The 22,072-nt window shown below is 37.1% G+C and overlaps 1 protein-coding gene across 1 annotated transcript in view; it reads left to right on the plus strand.

Moving 5' to 3' along the window:
• LOC104145627 (uncharacterized) overlaps positions 1-22,072 on the plus strand; it is a 68,765-nt gene that overhangs the window by 36,967 nt on the left and 9,726 nt on the right. The window contains exons 14-18 of the mRNA XM_068941048.1: positions 8,430-8,469; positions 9,941-9,992; positions 13,971-14,082; positions 19,382-19,465; positions 21,021-21,144. Of these exons, the coding sequence (XP_068797149.1) occupies positions 8,430-8,469; positions 9,941-9,992; positions 13,971-14,082; positions 19,382-19,465; positions 21,021-21,144 (412 nt within the window). The remainder of the gene's footprint in view (positions 1-8,429; positions 8,470-9,940; positions 9,993-13,970; positions 14,083-19,381; positions 19,466-21,020; positions 21,145-22,072) is intronic.

Genomic DNA, 22,072 nt, shown 5'->3' on the forward strand with positions numbered 1-22,072 from the left:
CACTACTTTTTAAGAAGTGAAGTTAATGCACATATACTTATCTTTCCACATTCCTAATCTGTGCCTCATTTTGTAAAGCAGCTATTGTGTAATTATTGTGTAACTCGACGACTGAAAGTGCTAGGTTTATTAAGGTTTCAGTTTCTTCCTTCCGCCACTGTTATCCGCAGAATGAAAAAGTCAAAAATTGGCGGTACCTGGATTGGGTGGTGTATGTGCAGTATGAACATCGAGGTTACCGTGATATGCGAACATCTGTGTTTTAACGCAGCTGGCAAGCTTTCTGACAGTTGTTGTTCCCAGGGCTCTTAGAGAGGAGACAGAGGTGTCCACCTTCCGAGGCAGGGAGAAAGGTCGGCAGTCTGTTTGGATGATTGCGGTGGCATTGGTTTTGTTTTATAAAGGAATTGTTTGAACTTTCTAGAACATCCTGTAGCATTTATTCACTGAAAATCTGCTTCACTTGATGGAACGGCCACTAATGAGCAGCAATGGAAAACAGCACGCTTCTGGAATCATTTGGGCATCCAGTGTCCAATAGCACTTGTTTGCTTTCCAGGTACAGGCCTACAAGATTTTTGGCCTGCTTAATGTAAATTACCAGTGTCAGAGGGCATCAGAGACTACTTACTGATGGGCTCCCAGATGCTTGAACAAGCCCATAAATAGTCAGTTTAACTATGCCTTGCATCTCCAGTGTCTATGAAGATTATTAAAACTGCTTCACGCTGTCATTTCTTTTTAGTTGCTGTTGCATGGTAGATTTCCATACTACCTGCACAGCTACATTCTGTGTATGCAGAGAGGGGCCAGATTTGGGGCTTAAAATGCTTAGTAGGCTGCATATTGATCTGGTATTTCTACAGCAATGGTTTTCAAGCCCTGTTAAGTCTGGCTAAAGGAAATGCGAATGTTTTGGCTGCAAAACCTGCTGTGAAGAGCAGAACTAGGAATGCCCACTGCTTAATTGTTTTAAAGCAGTTCTGTAGACAACATTTGGGTTAAAATTCTTGTTGGATAGATGTATAAATAATCTTCTTCTGGGAACAGAAGCCAGAATCCCGACTGTTGTTCCCCTAGGTGAATTCTCTAATCATGGGACTTGACATTCATTTGGTCTGTACCAGACAAAACTAAAAACCTGAAAAATTTCTCCCATTTTAATTGGACTGTATCTAACATTTGTGAAATATTGTTTATAGCTATATATTTTTTTTCACCTCCATAGCAGTTTGGTTTCCGTTACGTTAAAGTAACATGTGGACAGTTGTACAGACAATAATTGTCAAATTTAGCACCTTTCATCCAAGAATAGAAAGCTATGTAAACATGAACTAACTAAGCTTTACAGGATCTAGTGATATCAGAAAGTATTATCTCTGCTTTAGAGATGTTTTCCTGAGGTAGCAGAAGGAGACATAACACGAAGAGAATTAGAATCAGAATTCTAGGCTCTGCTTTCTCTGTAAAAATTGCTGGAGGGGGGTCCTAATTGCTCCTGCTCTGGTCCTTGGGACTTCTCAGTACCCAGATTTATTAGGGGGAGGCAGCAGCAAGCCCAGGCTCTTAGGTTTATGTGTGTTTACCAGCTACATCCCCTGTGACAGAATCCAGGAGCACCATCACTCTTGGAGTGACCTGAAAGTGTTCAGGTTCATTCAGTCTGCTAGTCGTGCTTGCCACCATGAGCTAGACTTAGTTTTATTTTGGCAGTAGTATCATAGTATGAGAATTATAGATAGTTGAGCTATTAATTCCTTTAATTGCCAGCAGCAAAAGCCTAGTTTTGGTTGCTTTCATTTAGCATACGCTTAAACCATTTAACATTTTTCTGAGCTGTTTGCCTGATAAATTTTTGAGGGCGTTTTCAGCTACAGTTGTTCAGGATTTGCAAGGAATGAGTAAAAACAAAAAGATATTCCTTTTCTTCGCATGATTAAAAAGCATATTGGAAACAATTTTGTTGAGAAATAATCATCATAATGCTTCACAGCAGAAGCATTATGTTCCCTTAAAATTCAGGGTGCTATGGCTTGCATGTCAGAAATGTGCTTTTAGCTGTGCTGGTGAACCGTAAGTCTTAATGTCTGTATTTCTTAACTTTTGACTGATTTTGCAGATTTGGCTGTTTTTAAACTTTTTAAGATATGATGCATTGTTTTATATAGGGGCACTAAAACAGTCCTCTTAAAAGGAAAAAGCTGTACAATTTCTGATTTGTAATTGCTGGGTTTTTTTTTTCCTCCTTTGTGGTGGCTGTTTCTGAAAATCAGCAGAAAAAGAAGACATCCGTTACAAGGGGTTGTGCTGATTTGAAATTTCCTATTCCTTATGAAATCTGTTCCTCAATGTCAGAAGGAAAAGATAAAGGAGTATTATGTATGTGTTCGAATTGGCTGAAGCTTGTCTGTTACTGTGCCCTGCAATAAATAAAAGGTGTTAAATATGCAAGAGAGTAATTTAGGAGAGCCGCACCCTTTGAAAAATGTAAACTTATGTAATCAGGAATGAATGATGACAATTTTTATAGCTATTTCCTAATTTTTTTCTAATGCTTTTTAAATTTCCACTGTTTTTGTGAAGACCATTGAGGCACATGAGCATACACTCTCACAGTACTATTCTGAAGTACAAATCTCAATTTCAAACTTGCATAAGAGATTCTTAAGCCCAGAGAAGAATTTGAAGTTAACTGTGCACATAGATGTGCTGTACATGAGTGATTCGTTATTTATTTTCTGTGTTTGGAATGGAACACTTTTACTGTAAACGTATGTTGAGCATGATATTTAGTTTGCTAGTTTAAACACTTAATCAGTTTTCATTTGGAGTCTGCTATTATGATAGGATTAAAAGGATACAAATGTTTTCTAATTTTTTTTTTCAATTTTACAATTAATACCTGAGTTTAATAAACCCCCAATGAATAAAATCATACTTTTTGTTTACTTAGTTTTATTTCTCTATACTTAGAAAATTGATCATAAACTCAGAAAAGAATGATTTAAATATATCTGTAATGTTTAGCCTTTATACAAGGGGTTTTAGAGCTATTTTTTTCTTCTACAGAGGAAGCTTTTGTGTACTTTGCTAAGATCACAGTGGGAATTAAAACACTGGAATTCCTATTGAAGCTCAGCAGTGACGAATCCTAGGCTCATGAACTCCGACTCAGATTTTTAAGTCTATAGTAGCCTGCAGGAGTTCAGTTCAGTTCTGTATAGTGCAGTCAAAGAAAACTTACTCTTGCTTCACTAAAGCTAATAACCACAAACCAGGTTTGTATTATTAAGGGAAAATATCTTCATTATATACAGTTGAGTCAGCTGTATGGCTAACATTTAAATAATTTTTCTTGATGCACAGTATATATTGTCATCTGTGTATTCCTTAAATTCAGATCTTTACATTGGATTTTATTCTGAATAAAAGAGGCTCGGGAAGAGCCTTGCTGAGGGAAGTTGACGTTTTCGGTTTAATAGGGCTTCAGTAGCTAAGAAATGTTTCACTAATAGCTGAAATAACGTGCTGACCTTTATTTCACATTAAAATGACCGGAATTTGACACTAAGATGACAGCTGGTTAATACAGCTTGATATTTTAAAGTGCTTGAGTATATGTAAATATTATGACTGATCTCATAAGCATGTTGGAAGATACTTCGAGAAATGTCCTAGTTTTAACAATTTACTGTAGTTCCCACTTTTTTTTGTTTGAGAATAATACTGCAGAAGATATTTTATCTGCTCTATTCAAAGGACTTTGATAGAATAATTAAGAACATATAATTGACCCCCATAAACAAAGATTGTTCAGTAAAAATACAAAATATATACAATATCGTAAGTGCTGTTGATTGTAGAACCCTAGATTTCAGATTTTTCTATCTGATCACTTAAAATAAAACCCATAATGCTCAGAATTAGACTCCTTAAATGACTACTATAAAAATACGTGTGTGTGTGTATACGTACATACATATATATCTTTCCTTAAAATATGTAGTAAGTGTATTGATAACCTTTGGTTGAGTTTATTCAATCACAATGGAAATATGAGAGACAAATGATTTAGGGTCAAAAAAATACAAGTCAAGAAACAAGAGACATGATTGTGTTTTGGAACACAGTGAAGTTTCAAAGAAAGAAGTGTCACCTGTTGATTTTAAGCTATTTAAAGTTTTTTACTTCTTTGGTTTTCGACTAGTCAGAACATTCTGACCTTTTATACTCCAAAACGTTTTGTGAAATAAGTTTCTTGTGATATAGCATCTTTCAAATACTGCATGATGTTTTATTCTGTTGTCTAGCAAATAATTGTGAGGGCTGGTACTAATGAAGCTTGTTTTGCTGCAAATTTACATCTCTTAGGTTGATGGCAAGTTCCAGCAGGAGCTTTTCCTGCCATGGGGCGTTTTGCAGGGTATGCAGATGGCATAGATTATCTGTTTGCAATGTATATTAAAACGTGGCAGTTTCACATACTTAAATAGGTGCTCCTTTGGGCCTATTTTAAGCATTCTTTTTTCTAGGGCGGATTTTCAGTGTATCCACTCCCTGAAATGATTGTTTGAACACCAGAGTTGGTGCAAGGGAGGAGAGGAGAATGTGTGACGAGGATGAGGAAGGGCGAGCTGTGACCGCCCTCATGTAAAGCAGCATAAACTGTCATATTGCAAAGGTAGTGCAAGAATGTATGAAGTATTGTACAGATTAACCAAAGATAAGTACTTGCTGAGTAATATTTAATCCTTTATTTGTAGATTCAGTATAGATTCAAAACTCTTTAAGCACTAATTCCCAAAGGAAGGGTCCTAAATGAGTATTTAGTCACCTAGATAGAAGTAAATTGCTCTACAGAGATGCTGTGTGCTGGCAGGTATCAGTGACTTCAGTAGGCTTGGTGCCTGATACTCCCTCCAGTCATGCCGTATATTTGGGTGTTAATGAAATTAGTGGAATTTAAGTGGCATAATCCCCAGTATTGACCCATACCTTTTAAATGCGCAGCCACATAGAGAATTTTTAGCATCAGGCAACCTCAGGCATTGTAAGAGGAAATGTCCTAGAAAACAGGAGGCTATTGAATTAGACCCTTGAGGCAAAATAAGAGTGATAATATTTGATATGATAATTACACCAGACAAATTCTGTAACTAAAGCTGACCTTGAACAGAATATTAATGGATTGAAAGGAAGGACCCTGTTTTATTAACTTAACACAGGCATTCAGCCCAGCGTGTGATGCATCAGTGTTGTGCTGAGGCAGCAGAAGCTGGCAGTTACCTACTAGAGTTGGCAGTCCTGGCCAGCTCTACTTGTTCAAGAGAGTGACTGGTAGCAGATAGGATGACACCATGATGAGCAGTATTTCTTTATCTGCCTTGATGGACTAATGAACGGAGGTCTGATGGCTAGTGGTGCTCATGCAAAGTTTTTGGGTAAGGAGATCAACAACTTCAAGATAGCTGATAATCCTGTCTACTTGATGCTGCAGCCTGATTGATACTCCCTACAAGTACAATGAATGATTCATGCTACCTGTCTTTGTAGGCAAAGATAAGTCTCCCTCCAGAAAGGAGGGAGGGAGGGTGGGCATTTGCACAGATGTTTAAGTAAGCAACGTAAAGTGAGCCTGAACTACAGCGTGAGGAGGTCTTCCTCCCTGGAAAGCATCTGGGGACAACAATTGCTCTAAGGAGATGACAGCTAACTTTGTGGAAATAGCTCTGGCCACGGTGGCAAACCTGCAGTTACCCGCTTGTATTGCACCTTCCATTGCCTTCTCCCAGCTTTACTTGAGAAATGCAGTAGGGATCTGAGCCGTAGCGGGTGAGGTCTTGTGCTCTAGTGCTCTCTGTTTACACAAATAACAAATCATCAAGTGTAAATCAAAATTGCTTAAAGCAGGGAGGAGGAATGGAATCTTAAAGTCTAAACAGGAATTACATACATGTATAACATCAGATGACATTGAAATGTGCTCCTAGGTAAATACTAATCTTACTTATATTAACATAAACAATAGACTGGATTATTGTAAGATAGAAACGGATAATGGCAACTGGGATATTGTTGTAGCCTTGCTCTCCAGTTGTATTTATTTGCAGGGGTATCTGTACCATCTCCAGAGACAGGACTGCTGTTACAGAAGCTTGCACTGGAGAACTTTGCAAGACTAGTACTAGGAAATAGCAGTAAAAGGTGGTTGTTGCACCCTTGAGGTGTGAGCACAGTTGTTGCTTAGATGGATAGTTTTCTGTTAGTGTTTAGAGAACTGCTTTGTTGAAGGAGCCAAGTTCCATTGTATGAGAGCAGGCGAGTGAAGAGCTCTCTGAAAGCTTTCAGGAAGTTGAAACTGATTTCAGGGCAAAAATCTGGTATCCTTAATGAGCAGTTCAGCTGCCTAGCAGGAAGTCAGCCATGTGACAATCCACAGATAATTTAAATGAACTAACTTTATGAACCTGTATTTTGAATGTGACCTTACCATATCCAGCCTCCTCCTCCAGCAACCTAAATAAACAAAAAATTAGGATCATAATTCAGTAAAATAACAGCAGGGCAGAGGGGACTAATATTGAATCATAATTAATACAGTTTTCTTCCTTTGCTTGAGAGAGCACAGAGGTAATAGGTATAGAACTGAATCTCCACTGGGTGATTTAAAACTCTGCAAATGTGATGTAAGAGATTGTTTCATGTTCTGTCCACTACCACTTTTTTTTTAAATGTAACTTTGCGGGTGGTGTTTTTAGTTGAAGGCATTCTTTATTACCATATTATTTTTTTTTTTACATACATACATACATATACACACACACACCCCCCACCCACCTGCCCCTAATTCTTCTAGTTGTTCTCAACCGTAGCACCTTCCAAAGGTTGCTGTGTTTTTAGCCTCTGGCTAAAATACAGTTAGTGAAGTGTGTTTATCTGGTGAATTGGTTATAATGCACAAGTATTGCACTTGTGCACTGACCAAGCTGGCAGAGTGACTGTAAACTGGCCTCAGCCAAAAGACCTCTTCCATAACTTTTAAGTTTTATTTACTGTAATTGCCCTCTGTGACTCTGTCACTCAGATATGCACTGAACTGAAGTACTGTTGATTAAAAATATGTCTCTGTGTCTCGGATTATAGAGCAGTGTGATCAAGGTAAAACTATATCTGTAATTTATGTAACATCCCTTTTCAAAGACTTCATTCAAACACATTTCTAAATGTTATTTCAGTGAAATCACTCTTACAGTGAATGTGGATATAGCTGTCCTCTATAATCTGGACCTATGCTGTGTTGCAGCATGTGTGCTGCCACTACTGCACATCCACCTTAGCAAGGCACTGAATCCAAGCTAAGAAAGTTTACCGAGAGGTAGAGGTTATCAGTGCAAGCTTAGTACCACACTGGCATAGTTGCATGGTTTTCAATCTGTTTAGAGCATGGGCAAAGCGAATTCACACCTGGAAGAAGCATGAAGCAAAGTGAGTACATGCCAGCCAGGTTTAATTTGAGTAAATGTACCATGTGGGCAACTTTTCTTAGCTTTTGTTTTTGGGGTACTTCTTACACGCATGTTATTTCCTAGGTTGACATAACTGATCTAGTGTATCATTTCTTTCCCCTACCAGTAGTAAGTATATGGACCTCTAATGTATCATGTGTGCACACTGCCCATGGCAAAGCAAAGTATCAGAAGCTATCCTCACGATGAGGAGAGCAGAACTGTTTCTGTCAGAAATACCGAGCTGTTAAGATAGCTTTAATGGTATTAAAGCCTGGCCACCCGGTGTTGAGATTAGACGAGTCGAATCACAGTGCTGATGTACTGTAAATCTAGGCTAGCACCAGTGACTTAAGCCCTTAAATTTTCCTATGTATTGAAGAGCGAATGAGATCTCCAGTCCCCAGCACCTTAAAGAACATCTAAGTTAACCAATGAAAATGCCAAAGAGAAGGGTGCATCTGAAACAGTCATTCTAAATAAAAAAAAACATGTTAAACAACTATTTAAACAAGTTATGGTTCAGGTCAGAATTGTGTTTTCCGTTCTCTTTAACAAGGCAAAGCAAAATATCCCACAAACAAAAACCAAGTTACTTTTCTACCAAATGTATCACCTGCTTGGCACTGGCATACAGAAATAATCTTAAATTCTTCATGCAATTTAGTTTGTATTTTGCACATTTTGAAACAAATTCAGGAGTTTTTTTTTTTTTTTAAGTCTCAGTACTTTTTACATTCTACCTTTTTTACTTGATGCATAAAATGTTTGGATGCATTAATTTGTGATATTGTACATAATTTGCTAGATGCTTCCTAGTATTTATTAAATCTGAACCATAGAGATGATTCAAGCTACAGTAAAGTAAGAGTGCCAGTGTTTTGAAAATGGCTGTAACAATTATTTTGTTATTTTCATTTCCAGCCCCTGGTCTCACTGGAGTTGTTGGAGGGCGTCCCAGAGTGTAAGTTTACTTTTGATCAGTTTGTTTTAATGTATGATGATAGTGTTCTCACCACTACAACAAAAAACAAAAACAAAAGCAACTAAAAAGTCTTTCAGTTGCCTGTTATGCTTAATAGCTAGTAACAAGATAATAGTGAGTGCTACAAGGTACACATTCAATAGCAGACTTCTCTGTTGAATTACTGGATATAAGTCACTGAAGTCTCCAGTCATCTCACAGCAATATCTTTGCTTAGTGAACTATAGGGAAAGCTTTACCCACGACTGTATGGCAAGGCATTAGCCAAGAATATTATAATATGTGAAGGTTTCTGGACCAGATTTGGCTTGAACCTGTTCAGTTTGGAATACAGGCACAGCCATTTCAACTAGATTTGGCTTTTTTGTGAGGTCAGTACACCCACAGAATTGTCCTTACAAAATGTCTCCTTTTGCAATGTTAGCATGAACCCATTAAATAGGCTGAACAGAATAATTTGGAGCATACAAAAAATCCTATTTTGGTTCAGTATCTTTCTGTACGTGGCTAAAATCTGCTGGTGATTCGTATGCTCACCTTTCCATACTTATTCATGAGAACTTCTGAAATTTTTCTATCCCTAAGCAAATACTGCAAGGTATGTCTGTCCTCTGCACAGGGAGATAGGAGAGGACTGCAGATGCACTTCACTAGCTCTATGTAACTAGCTTAGATATCAGTGTTGGGCTAACCACAGTGCCATAGACTTCAGCTACCATGTAAGTGCATTCTTTTTTAAGAAAATGTTTTGCTCCTCTTCTCCCTTTCTCTCCCCTCCCTCCAATATTTCCTTGAAATTTTTTCAAAACTATTACCAACAGATGCTTACTGAAAAGTGAAACTGTCTATCCATTTGATTGTAACAGAAGAAGAAAGTTAAAGTCGGAATAATGCAATCAGTTTAATGTGATGGACAAAAGGAATAATATCAAAACTATTGTCCTTACTAAAACGAATTTTTTGCCTTTACTGCTAACGTATGACCAGAATAAAAATGATGTATTTAGAAGTGCAGTTTATTTTATATGATACTTTTATCTTTCTGGCATGGATTCAAACTTTCACATGCTGTCTTGTCTTCAAATGCACAAGGCAGTTAAGAGTTAAAAATTAGCAGAAAAGAAATGCACGTTTTGGTTGGCCATTCCTGATGTTAGAAATGTTTAAGTAGATAACACTTAGTTTCCTCTTTCCTTTCTCTCTGTGGTTGTGTGTGTGGTGTTTTGTGTGTTTGTTTTACAAAATCTTGTTTTCTTAATAATGAAGTTTATGGAATTACTGCAATTTTCAGGCTTATCAAAGTTGTGTGGAAAACCACTTTTAACCACAGCTAAATAGCTTTTAAGTTCTCAATTTTCTTCCAGTGTCTGAATAATCTAAAGATGCCTGAGCTGATGTTTTCATTAATTTCTGATTAAATGCATTTATGCTTATTGTTTTGTGTGTCTAGGTCTCCAGTTTTGAAACCATTCTTCTTCCTTTATCCCAAAAGCAATGTCCAGGTAAGAGCTACTCCTTGAGGCCTGCTCTGTTCCCTTTGAAGTCATTTGAAAAATATGCTGACTTCAGCATTTTTCAGTGATTTGTTGAGTCTTAAAATTGCAATGTGTACTAGTAAGTTTCATTTAAAAGTATTTTCCCAGAAACTAGCGTTGTTTGCACAGAGTATTTTTCAACAGTTGAACATGCAAACTCTGCAGTTTAATTTTTGTGAAGTATCCTATATGAATTTTCAAATATCTCACAGAAAATGAATACCAAAACTTCACTTCTCTTTACAGGTTTATAGAATTGCATGCTTGGTGTTTTGTGTTTTTTTTTTTTTAAAGCATTTGCAAGGGGTGCTAGTAGAAATTATAATACTTTTCTAAATTAAGGTCTTCCTTTAAAGAGAAGGCAGTGGGTGTTGGGAGATTTGAATCTTAATCTTGTGAACTTGAGCAAATATTTGAATACTTTTGTATCTCAGCCTACTGTTTGCGTATGCTACTAGAAATAATTATTAAAATCAATGAATTTCTCTTGATATGTAACCTGTGAGGATCAGAGGACAGTTGGTCTTTTCCTTTCAATTTCCCTATCTGTAAAGATGGGAGCAGTGATTTCTACTCTTATGTCTATTGCAAAAAACTGTAGAATTACTAAGCTCTGTGAGACACTCAGCTACTATTGTGATGAGTACTTTGGAAGAGCCTGTGAATGAGATCTATCTGTGTGGCCTTACTCAGTTCGTAACAGTAGTTTCTGTCAGTTTGAGGAGTTAGAGTTCAGATGACTGGACGGTCCTAGGTCAGAAATGACACTGTAAGATAACACATTAAGCTAGAGCCCTACTTCTTTTCCATTATGCATGTATCTCTCTGCAGATTGAAGTCTTCAAAATAAGCCTGAGGAAGAAAATAGTTTTATTGAATACATACAAGGTTTGGGTTTTTAAGTGCTGGTGTTGCTGCTTCTTTGATTGCCATCGATATTTAATATATCCTTTGGAGACTGCAGACAAAGCTGCATATATACCCTTCCTTTTCTGTGGCCTTTAATTGACTTCTAGCAAGCAATAGAAGTATATTGCATGCATTTCATGCTAAGTCATCCTAATAGTGACGCAAGAGCTTTGTCATTGATTTGCTGTCAAGAAAGCGACCAAAGGGCAGAATGTCGGTCTGTGTAAGACCACAGGTATCGTGACAGACTTCAGCTTAGTGTGGTGAATGGGGGGCCTTAAGAGCAAAGGCAGCAAGTGAAAAGAACAAAAAACAATTAATGAAAACAAACTTAGTAAAACAATTATCAGCAATCAATTTCAGTGTTTTAAGCATTTCAGGAAAGGATTGCTTCATTTTCTTTCTTTTTTTTTTTTTTTAACATGCATACAGTGCCTAGCACAGGTAAGCAAAAAACGTTAGATTTTTTGAGTGATGCTCTACATTAGTGGGAAATAATCTAAGATTAAATTGACAAGAAAGATGCTGTGCAATTATTAAAATCGAGTTTATAATCCGTGCATGGTAGAGAAGCATTACAAAAACCTTTCTCTCTCGTCTTTTAAAGAACTTCAAATACTTACATTTTTATTGCCACTTACATTTTGCTTTATACAAACGGCTTGTCTTTGCCAAGTTTAATGTGAAATCATCATCTTTACGAACACTTAGCCTGTTGCTGTTTAGTTCATCAAATTAAGTGTAAATATGTTAATTAGCACAGTGTTCCAGACTTAGTAAAATGCCTATTGAAATTAAATAGTTACTTAATTTAGCAGAGGAAGCAAGCAGTGTCTCTCTCACTCTTTTCAATACAGAGAATCAGAATCCTTGCAGTCAAGGATCTGATGATACTTGCAGTCAAGGATCTGATGATACGTCGATGTGTTACTAACAAAATCTCGTGCGACCTACTACTGTTGAAGTACAGTAACATTAGTGGTCATGTAAAAGTGTGGTTTTAAGTGATTCAGGTCCTTGACTGGAAAATTGAGACATGTGTTAACAACCACAATCCAGCTAGAGATTACAGAGTAAATAAGGTGTGAATTACCTGCTCTTCTAGGTTTGGAGTTCAGTTACAGAGAGTCTAGTTACTGCTAAAACAAACCTATTTGAGCATTCAACCTAAAACCAAAAATACCGTGTAATGAGATGCTCAGGTATATTAATATTGCCATGGTGGGTTCTTTTGTTTTCTGTTTGATAACAGCTTTTTGGATATTGATTTGGATTCAGTATCTCACCTGTGTGTTGTTTTTCACTGCTCTTTTGCAATGGCCCAAATTTTGTCGTAGCTTACCAATCATTTTACATTTGCAAACGTTAGGTATTTTTTCCATGTGTGCTTTTTCATATTCGGAAGGTAACTTAAAACACGCTTCACTGGGGAGAAGAATCCTAGCAGATTCAGGCAAGAACAAGTTTTTTCAAATATTTTGTAAATTGTGTCTTCCCCTTGCCCAGGCACTGGAGGCCTTTTTCTCTATTATCGGTTCTCTAAAAACAATGTTATGAAAGATGGCCGAGTGAATAAAAAAGAATTATTTTGCAGTGAGCAATGAGAATGAACACTGACAAGTATGGCAGCTGAGTTGGTGTACACTAGTTTGTTATGGCAGCATAACCTGATTGTGTGTCTGAGTCTTTAATATTGGGAGGTCTCCAATGCAAATGAAATGAAGCAGCTAATTTTTCTGAGTGAATCTGACTGGAGGAACCTTTGTGTATATCCTGTGTGAACAGCTTGATCAGCTAATGATATGGCACACTTGAATATGTATTTTTTTCAGATTTCTTTGTGGGACCAGGGGTTCCTCTTGTATTCTGTTCATGCAAGACAAAGAGCAGGGCTTTTTTGTTTAGTTTGTATTTTCATCGCAACATAAAAACAAAATATTCAGGATGAATATCGTTTTCCAGTGCTGCCCCAGCCACCTACATGCCTGATTCCGTGAGGTCATAGCTACTAAATGATGTAGGGGGAAGAAATCCCTCCCCTTAGAAAGGGAAGGAGAGTGTGCCACATATGTGAAGGCCATGGGATGATTGTTTTCTTTTGGGGGAAAGATGTCAAAATATGGTGGCCACTGAAATAAAGTATGCAAAGTTTAATTACCCAGAACTCTGCAAATAACTTTCTATATCAGATAGACTTACTCCAGAGCTAAAGGTGAATGGCCAAAATACTCATAGGGACTACTTTGGCCCCTAATGTATTCATTTTATGTTTTCCTTATAAAAAAGCATTTGTAAGAACAGACACTTCACCTTAATACATCTACAGGAAAAGACAGAAACTCAGTATTCACTTACAAAGCAAAGTAGTACATCATCCAGGGCTGACTTTTATTTTTGAGGTTGATAGTGAACCTGCATGTGATTGTTTGAAGACATCTAGAAAAAGTGACAAGCGAACATACTTAGTGAACAGATGCTCCCTTTGTTTTCCACGAAAAATCACCTCTAAAACTTGCTTTCACTGAATGTACCTGAAGATGAATTTAGAATCCAAAAAGAAATTTGTCATTAATATGGACTGTGACATTAAAAAGAAAAATGGGTTAAATCATGTAGGAGCTAGAAACTTGCAAGGAAACTTTTAGGATTTACTGACAAGAGTCATGAAACAAAAATTCTATATAGTACTGCTGCACTTAAAGAAGGAAGGAGGAGATTTGTCTTCCTTTAAAAACGCGCAGAACTGGATAGAACGTTTCTCTGATCTACTACAACAGTATGTTTGGTTTATTCTGCTACAAGAACATACTTTCTTTTTTTTTAATGTTTTCCTCCCTATATGAAGATATCTTTTAGGAGCAGAGTAGATCATTATTGTTATTATTATTACTATTTAAAAGAGGAGGGGGACCTTATCCATAAAACCATTACTGAAAATTTTCCAGATCAATATTTAATTAAAAATGTTCCTTATTATGCACGTGTTGCACTGGATTTCTCCAATTTGACAGTTTGAAAATTGGCATTTTTTTTCAGATCAACCTATTTTTAAATGGACAGCATGTTGAGACATTTGAGGAAGATCTCACGTTTACATCAGATGAAGTTGTTACCTTTGATCCACCTAAGATTAACAGTGAATTGAAAGGTATGTTCATCTCTTACTTGTTAACGTATCACTTGCTGTCCATGTTGGATTTTATCCATGAAATATATTTTACTTCTTTATGCTGCATGTTGTTAACTCCTTTGCAAAATACTTATGCTACTTTTCTTGGAAAGGAAGCATCACACAGTATAAGCGTAATGGAGATTGTAACAAGTATTTAAGTAAACGGTCATTCAAAACAACCAAACCTTAGACACAACTGAAAACACAAGAATACTGGCTTGAAACTGAAATATGACTTAAAAGTATATTGCAGATTTACTTCATTAATCCTGGAAGTAATTGGTTTTACTTTACCTTAAAATAATTGCGTTCACAATGGAGAATAAACTCACAGAATACTTAAAATATAGATAATTAACATTCAGCCATATTGCATAAGTGAGCCTTCACAAAATAAACAAGAATGGTACCCATCTGGTACTAGTGATGCTTGAAGAATACATACTTTACATACTATGTAAATGATCCAGCATGCCAATAAGTTGCTGTTAGACTTGTCTAATCAAATTCTCTGAAGAAAGAAGAAAATAAACTTAAAAGGAGGAAAGCAGTGAGCTGAACTGAGTAAATCAAACCATCTACAATAAAGTAGTGCTCAATTTGAATAGTTCATAGAAGTTAGGTACTAGGTTAAGGATTATAGGAAGTACTAGACTTCTGAAGTCTTTCCTGTCCTATCTAATGGCAGAATTACATGCTGTGTTGCTTAACATAGAGCAAATTCCATAATTCTCTTTTGGTCAGAGAGCTTTAGTTTTGCTCACCAGAGAAATGAGAGAATTAATTTAAAATCCTGGCTAGATATTTTCAAATCTAAATGAGGTGACTTGTTTAAAGATCACTTGTTAGAGTTATTTCTAAAAATGGTGCTTATGCTAAGACAATACTTCAGGTATTTAAGTCAGTGTATACTTCAAAAGAAAATAAAAATCAATTTTAGCATCAAAATGCTAAGATTTATTGTAGGTTCTGCATGTAGGTGATGTAGTATTTCTCAAAACTTGTAATAGAGTATTTCTCAAAACCAGTAATAGAATAACATAACTACTAGTGGGGAATATTCTATATCATGTAGAGAAATTTTCAAATACCCATATGGCTGTGAAGTGTTTATTGCTCTTTAAAGTTACTGGTGTTGAATACCTAATTGCCATGAGTGATTTCATTTTCCCCTGTCCTTTCAAACATGTTTTTAATGTATGATTGCTTATATGTCACACAGAAGCTAGTTAAACGCTTAAGAATGTATTTATCTCTTGCTTATGTCTGTTGCAAATCTAATGTCATAGCAGACTCTATTTGATACCTGGGAGTCCAGGGAAGGCCACAGGGGATTTAACTAAGACTGAAAAATATCAAACCTGGGCAAGTTAATAAATAGGAAGTCATTTTTCTGTTTAATAAAGGGGTTAGCAAAGTCCCTAATTTGTTAAGGTGACTGCAATGCTAAATATTGGTGAAACAAAAAGCTATTAGACTACTTGTTGCTCTCAAATGCCTTCTTATCATCAGAGAAAACATTCTGAGGTGCCCAACATCCGGGTTTTAAGTACTGAATTCTTCAGGCTTTATTCAGGCAAAACTTCACTTTCAAGGGTCAACAGAAATCCTCTGGTTGCTTCCCCTGAGAAAGACCTCTAAACTTTTGCCCTTAGTTGTAAATAGAATTGTTTTCTGGATGTGGCTAAAAGCTTACCTACTTCTTTGGCTTAGTCCATGGACGGCAATGTATGAGAAACAGACAAATGGGTTAGACTGCAGAAGGACTAACTTCTGCTGAAACACTTTCTGTCAGCATTTAGTAAGGAGGGAAGTATTTTTCTTTATGTTTCCTGGTTATCTTGAGTGTGAGGGACTGTTAGTTGTCTTTGAACTGATAAGAAAAAAATGTGAAAATGGATTTCAAAAATGCTGCTAGAAGTAGTTCTGGGAGGGTGGAATTTGGATTCACCATTTGCCCTAGCTTCGAAGAGAATTCTTTTGTAGATTTGTTTGAGCTGTTTATTAAATGAAAACAGCTTCCTGATAAACAGATGATGAAGGATAAATAATTAGGGTGATAATAAATGAGAACACCAGAACACTTTTTAGAACTGGTTTTGTAAGGGGACTCTGTCAGAGACTGTGTGTAAAATTTTGTTTGATGGAGAGCTTATACAGTTTAAACTTTCTTACTTCAATCTTTAAAGAAACACTACATTTTTTTTTCTTGACTTGTGAATAGAACAAAATTATTAAAAATAATATAATTTCTAGGGTATTGTAGATTTAGCCAAAATGAGCAATGTCCTTCAGCTGGACTGCTTCAGATGCTCTCTTTTGATGGAGTTGTTGTTTAATCATAAATACTATTCTCCAATTAAATAAATAGACCCTGTGATATTTTCTGGCAAATTTTGTGGCACATTTCTGCTTACGTTTTTGCTGGAAGTGAATGTGGATAGGCTGTGTGATCATCAAGCTCGAAACAGAACTCCTAGGTTCTCTTCTTATTATGTACTTTTATCATTCAAAGTTTGATGCTATCGTGATTTATTACCCATGAAAAACCATAATGCTAGACTCAACTATAATCACTCTTTCAGCTTGTTTCTGACAGGGACCCAATATATAGTTATAAAACTTCAGGTCTTAACTAAAGCAGTTAAACACCAGTACGTTGTTGTTTGGGATGTGGGTAGGTGTCCTCTTTCTGATCCAGCTGTGCCAAGAGGAGAGGTGTGCTATGGCCAGCCCCATGTTTGTTACTGGTTTCCTTGTTATTGCCACTCAGATATGCTAGCAGAGCTACTCTTGCACACGGCCCCTGATCCGTTTCAATCAAATTAAGTGGCATGAGCTAAGGTATACTATATAAATTACCTGTCAATGCTGTAGTGAGGCATTTTGTCATCCACGCTATCTCCCATACCCAAATTAACTTTTGGGATCTCTCCAGCTGCCACTGCCATGGACTTGCTGCCTCCCTTCCTGGCAGAGACAGTAAAAACTGCTGTCAGTAGGACCTGGACGTATTTTCCCTCTGACCAGTTTTGCAGCAGCTCACTAAATAGTCTCACTAAATAGTCTGGCTCATGTTTGATTAACATGAGCAGATCAGAGGATCCAGTAATTCTCTAGAGAGAAAGGAGTTGCAGGTGATGAGAATTTGGCTAGGGCTGTGTTTACCTTGTCAGCTGACAAAGTTGTGTACAGAGTGCCTATTTACCCATGCCTCAATAGTTGATGCACTTTAATTTAAATCATACTTGAACTTAATCATATTGTTAAATTTGTTTTACGTATAATTTAAACACACCTTGGTACCTTGAGAGGGAATTTAAATCAGCACAGTTATGCTAATGAACTTCTTTTAATACAGCCTGCCTTTAGTCAGCATTCTATATTTGGCTCATTTTGAGCATAACGTCTTTAGCATTGGGTCTTTCATTCTGTAAAATTAAAAAACCCACTACTTTGACATCATCAACAGGAGCAGTAACAATACAGAAAAGGGAGACTGCGTTTTCAAGTGGCGTTATATCTTATAGGCAGTGTGAAGGTTGTCTAACATACTTGATTTACAAAACCCTCTTTTCAGTTGCTTAAAATGTGTCAGTTTAACACATTACACTGAAATTTTCTGTGACAAGCGTGTGGCATAGGCTGAGTCCTTTTTGGAAAATATAAGGAAACAATATTCCAGAAGGTTGTCAGCAAGTTATTGATGAAAATGTTGTTTGGCCATGCTAAAAGGTCTTACAAGTATTTCATTTGAAAATAGTGCGGTAGTTCTTCATGTTTTATAGCAGACTTTTAAACTTGGGAAGGATTGTGAGGAGGAATTCCTACAGTCTGCAAAAAATCTGCTCAAAATGGGCAATGTAGTACCTGAAGAATGACATTTCTCATGTATTCAGTAAATATATGTTGGTGTTTCAGATCTAATGTGCTCTGAAGCATAAGTCTGTACTAAAATGCCTCAGCTAAACTGTTTGGAGACCCAGCAAGGCTTCCCCTGAAATTGCGTCTTGTGGCTGTCACCAAGAGCTGTTGCACCAGAAATTGTGACAGAAAGCAGGGAGATAGTCACTTCTGTGCTCTGAATGTTCCCCCTACTGGTATGCCAGCAGCAAAGAGAGAGAAAAAGCTGCGAACTTGTGTACTGAAAGATGAGAAAATGACAGGAAGGGGAAGTAGGAGAGGAAGAGGTAACTGAATGGATGAGAAGTCTACATGTGAGTGTAGATCCGTCTGTTGGAGATGCTTGGACTGAAAAGTAAGAGGGCTAGTGGAGCCCTGGGTGCCAGGGGAGCTGATAGGGCCAGAGGGAAATGGGAACAGAAGCAGAACGAGTTGCAAATCACTAGATTCTCTCTGCCCAATAACTGCGATATAACGTAGGTTTTGAGTTTCGCTATATGCTACTAACCAGCAAATACTGAAACTCAGCAGCAAAATGAGCACTTCATCTCTCGCTGTGGGGAACAGGAACTAGATGGTGACAATCTACTGCTGTCATTAATCAACAGTTGCACAATTTGAAGAGGTCTGTGCTGTGAAACTAAATATCAAACGTTGCTTAAACTGTGTAGATGACAGTCTGATTCAAACCCAGAAAGATTGAATTTCTGGGTTTGGGTGGGGGTGGGTTTGCTGCTTGCTCACTTTTTACACACACACACGATAGGGTAATTAGTAGGAGTGCATGAACCACATTTTCTTATATAATACTACAATATTTACAAACTACTCATTTTTAAAAAAAAATCTTGGGATTTTTCTATGTAATAGAGTAAATAATCTTTATAGTCGTGAGTATGAGAGATGCATTGTCTTCAAAGGGGAGTTGTGACCATTTTGTACAGACAGTAACTAGTTATCAGGACAGTAGCAACTACATTTATTTTCCACCAGCACTGGAAGCAGAGATGCGTGTTAATGGGGTAAAAGTCATCAGCCAGTCAAGAAATGAGAAATGGCTGCTGCGTCTGCTTCAGAAATACTACGCTGTTAACACCAACATGGAGGTGGTGGGGGAAGAGGGGATGGCTGGCACAGCATTCAGCTGTACAAAGGTACAAGGCGTTTAAGAAACAGAGCAGGAGAGATCAGTTTTGTAGTATGGTGCTCAGCCTGATATTTCATTTGGTAGGTGTTTCTATGGAGAAAGCTTTGGGAAGTTTCATGGGAATACTACAAGCAATGCAGGAATACAGACTGAAAAGATTGTTACTTCAAAGTATACCATTATTTGTAGCTGTTATTAAAATGTACTCATTTTCATATTGTCTAGATCTGCCAAGCGGTCCGCATACTTATCGCTTAGAAGACCTTGCCTACACTAGAAGCGGAGACAAAGGCAATTCTGCAAACATAGGTATTCTTCTTTTTCTTTCCTTCTAAAGTGATGGAAGGCTTTCAAATAAGAGCTAGGCACCAAGTGCTGCTCTTAAATTTTTTGGAAATCTCTCACATCACTTGCTATTTTTTTTTCTTTTTTTTCCCTTATTGCCTTGATGCTGAAAGAAAAATTAATCCATGCAAAGCCTGGATCTTACTAATGGAATGTTTGTAGTTTTCTGTTCAGCAGCTGTTGAAATTGAGGTACTAAAAAAATACTTGCAAATCAATGCTACAAATTTGCAAAGTCAAGCTCCCCAGAGTTAAGCGATGCCTTTTTAAGGTTTCCTTCATGTCTTAGTTGCTACTTATTTGTGCGTATGTGTTATCTAATATAATCTCATGGTTGTCTGATCATGTATAATATTTCCATATGTGAACTTCATAACATATGGCTAAAACATTGATAATGCTAGGAAGTACAAAAGTCTTTCTTACATGTAAGAGATTATTTTTAATTACATTGTTAATCCAAATGGTATATTTCAGTGTGCAGTCTCTTTACATTGATTATGCTGCTTCTTGCATTGTTTAATAATTCCTTCTGTTCCTTACTTCTGCATGCAACAAATGGCTCTCTTACTTGTTGGAAGATGAGAGCGTGTGCTGTTCAAAGCTCATTATGAATTAAAGGTGCGTTTGGGATTTGATTTGCTAATAGCTGTTGTGCTAAAACTGATAAATTTTGTTCATTTATATCTAAGGAATATAGTTTTCTTGCCCTTGTCTGTGCAACTGTTTTTCTGGGGGTTGAAGAATGAAGGACTCTTGATTATTTTTGTTCAAACTATAGTTGACCTGTATTTCAGTGTAGCATTGGCAAATCATGAACAATAGTTAATAGACTTCCTCAGATCTAGAGAAATCATTGCTTTAATAAAGAACAACAACAAGACACTTGATCTGTAAGTTTGTATCTCTGAATTTCAAAGTTTAATTTAAAGATACCTGCATTGGGAACCAAATTCCTATGAGACGCAAATCTCCTGCTTCCCTGATCCTGCTATGGAACCTCAGCTTCAACATGAAGTTATGTAACGCTTATTAAAGCCTACTTATAGCAAAAACAAGGCAACTATGTTTTCTCCCGTTTACAACCGAATCTCATGCAAGGAGTGGGGGAAGAACCAAAGCTTCAGTTTCTCTCCCCAGCTGATCTGATCATGCTTTATTATGGTTAATTGCAATTACTTACCTAAATCTTGTGAGCTATTTAGGGAAGAGAACTGCACATGGATTGTTTGTTGTGATTTTGTTGTTGTTCTTTAGATGTCTCTCAGTGGCATGAGACCGTTTGCAAATAGAAAAATGTCTAATAATATCAGTCCAGGAGCATTCCTTCTTGTCATGTCCCGCACTACCTCTCTACTGACAAATGGAAAGCTGTCATGCTATTTTATTCGGGTATTCATTAAAGAGGAGCCATATGTACAGTTTCAGATGAGAAGATGCTCTCAAATCAGTTTGTAAAGGAAAAGTACACATTGGTTTTAATAGTTTATATTCCAACTAACACCTGCTATACCTGACAGGTGTGATAGCACGGCATCCCCTCTACTATCCATACCTAAAGAAAACTTTAACTGCTCAGGCCTTGGAGGACTACTTCCAACACCTTTTAGAGCGGGAACAACCTGAAGAAAAACTAGTAACAAGGTGAGTAGCTTGCTGCTCGATCCACAGTTGTGTGTAGGTACATGATGGTATCAGAAATTATTTTCAAGTATGTTAACATAAATACTGCAAACCTGCCTGTATTGTCTTTAATGAACCTGGTCTTCTCTTGAAGCTGGACAAAGGCATGATTCAGTTTAGCAGAGGCGTTGTAAGTTCTCCAAATCAGCGTATTAATGTTATGGATACTTTGTTTTGTTCCAGTACAGATATGCCTCCACAAAATAGAAATAACTTCTAAAGTAATTTGAGAAATGGCTCAAAAGTGAGAGGAAAATACATCTGGAGACTGCAGGAGCCTTACTAACTGAGGCTTCCCAAGCCTCTGAGCCACTGCAGAACTGGGAATTCGAAATCCCCAAGATACCATCTGAAAGGCATGCACAAAACCATTATCAGCTGGAGCCCCAAACTACCTGCTGTTCCATCAGAAACCTGCTTCATCCTATCACTGTCTCTGCAGAAGGCTTCAATTTTTATGAAGTTTACGCACTTGAGAGCAGAGAATGTATTCTGTTGAGTTCTGCCTCACCTGCACTCTTGCTACCTTCACCAAGCCAGAATTTTAAAAAAAAGCACACATCTAGTTTCCCTTTTCAAAATATGAGAACATAATGTGCATCCTAAATAGGACACATTTACCTGGTATTGATCTAGAGTATCCTCTGCCAGTAAACAGCATACAAAACATTTTCATTCCCATGGCTGATGCTAAGGCTCCTTTCTGGGGACTACTGAAGGCTCTTGTAGTATGAGATAATAGGGCTCATCCTTCTAAAGTTTTAAAAACCTGTTGACTGTCTTATTGATACACAATTCTAATATTGCAACAGGCTATTCAGTCTTCAGTATTTCTAAAACCTGTTTTGATATAAGTTGTACTATCAATATATCACTTATACTGCAAGAT

This window comes from Struthio camelus, chromosome 4 (assembly GCF_040807025.1).
Source record: "Struthio camelus isolate bStrCam1 chromosome 4, bStrCam1.hap1, whole genome shotgun sequence".
NCBI lineage: Eukaryota > Metazoa > Chordata > Aves > Struthioniformes > Struthionidae > Struthio > Struthio camelus.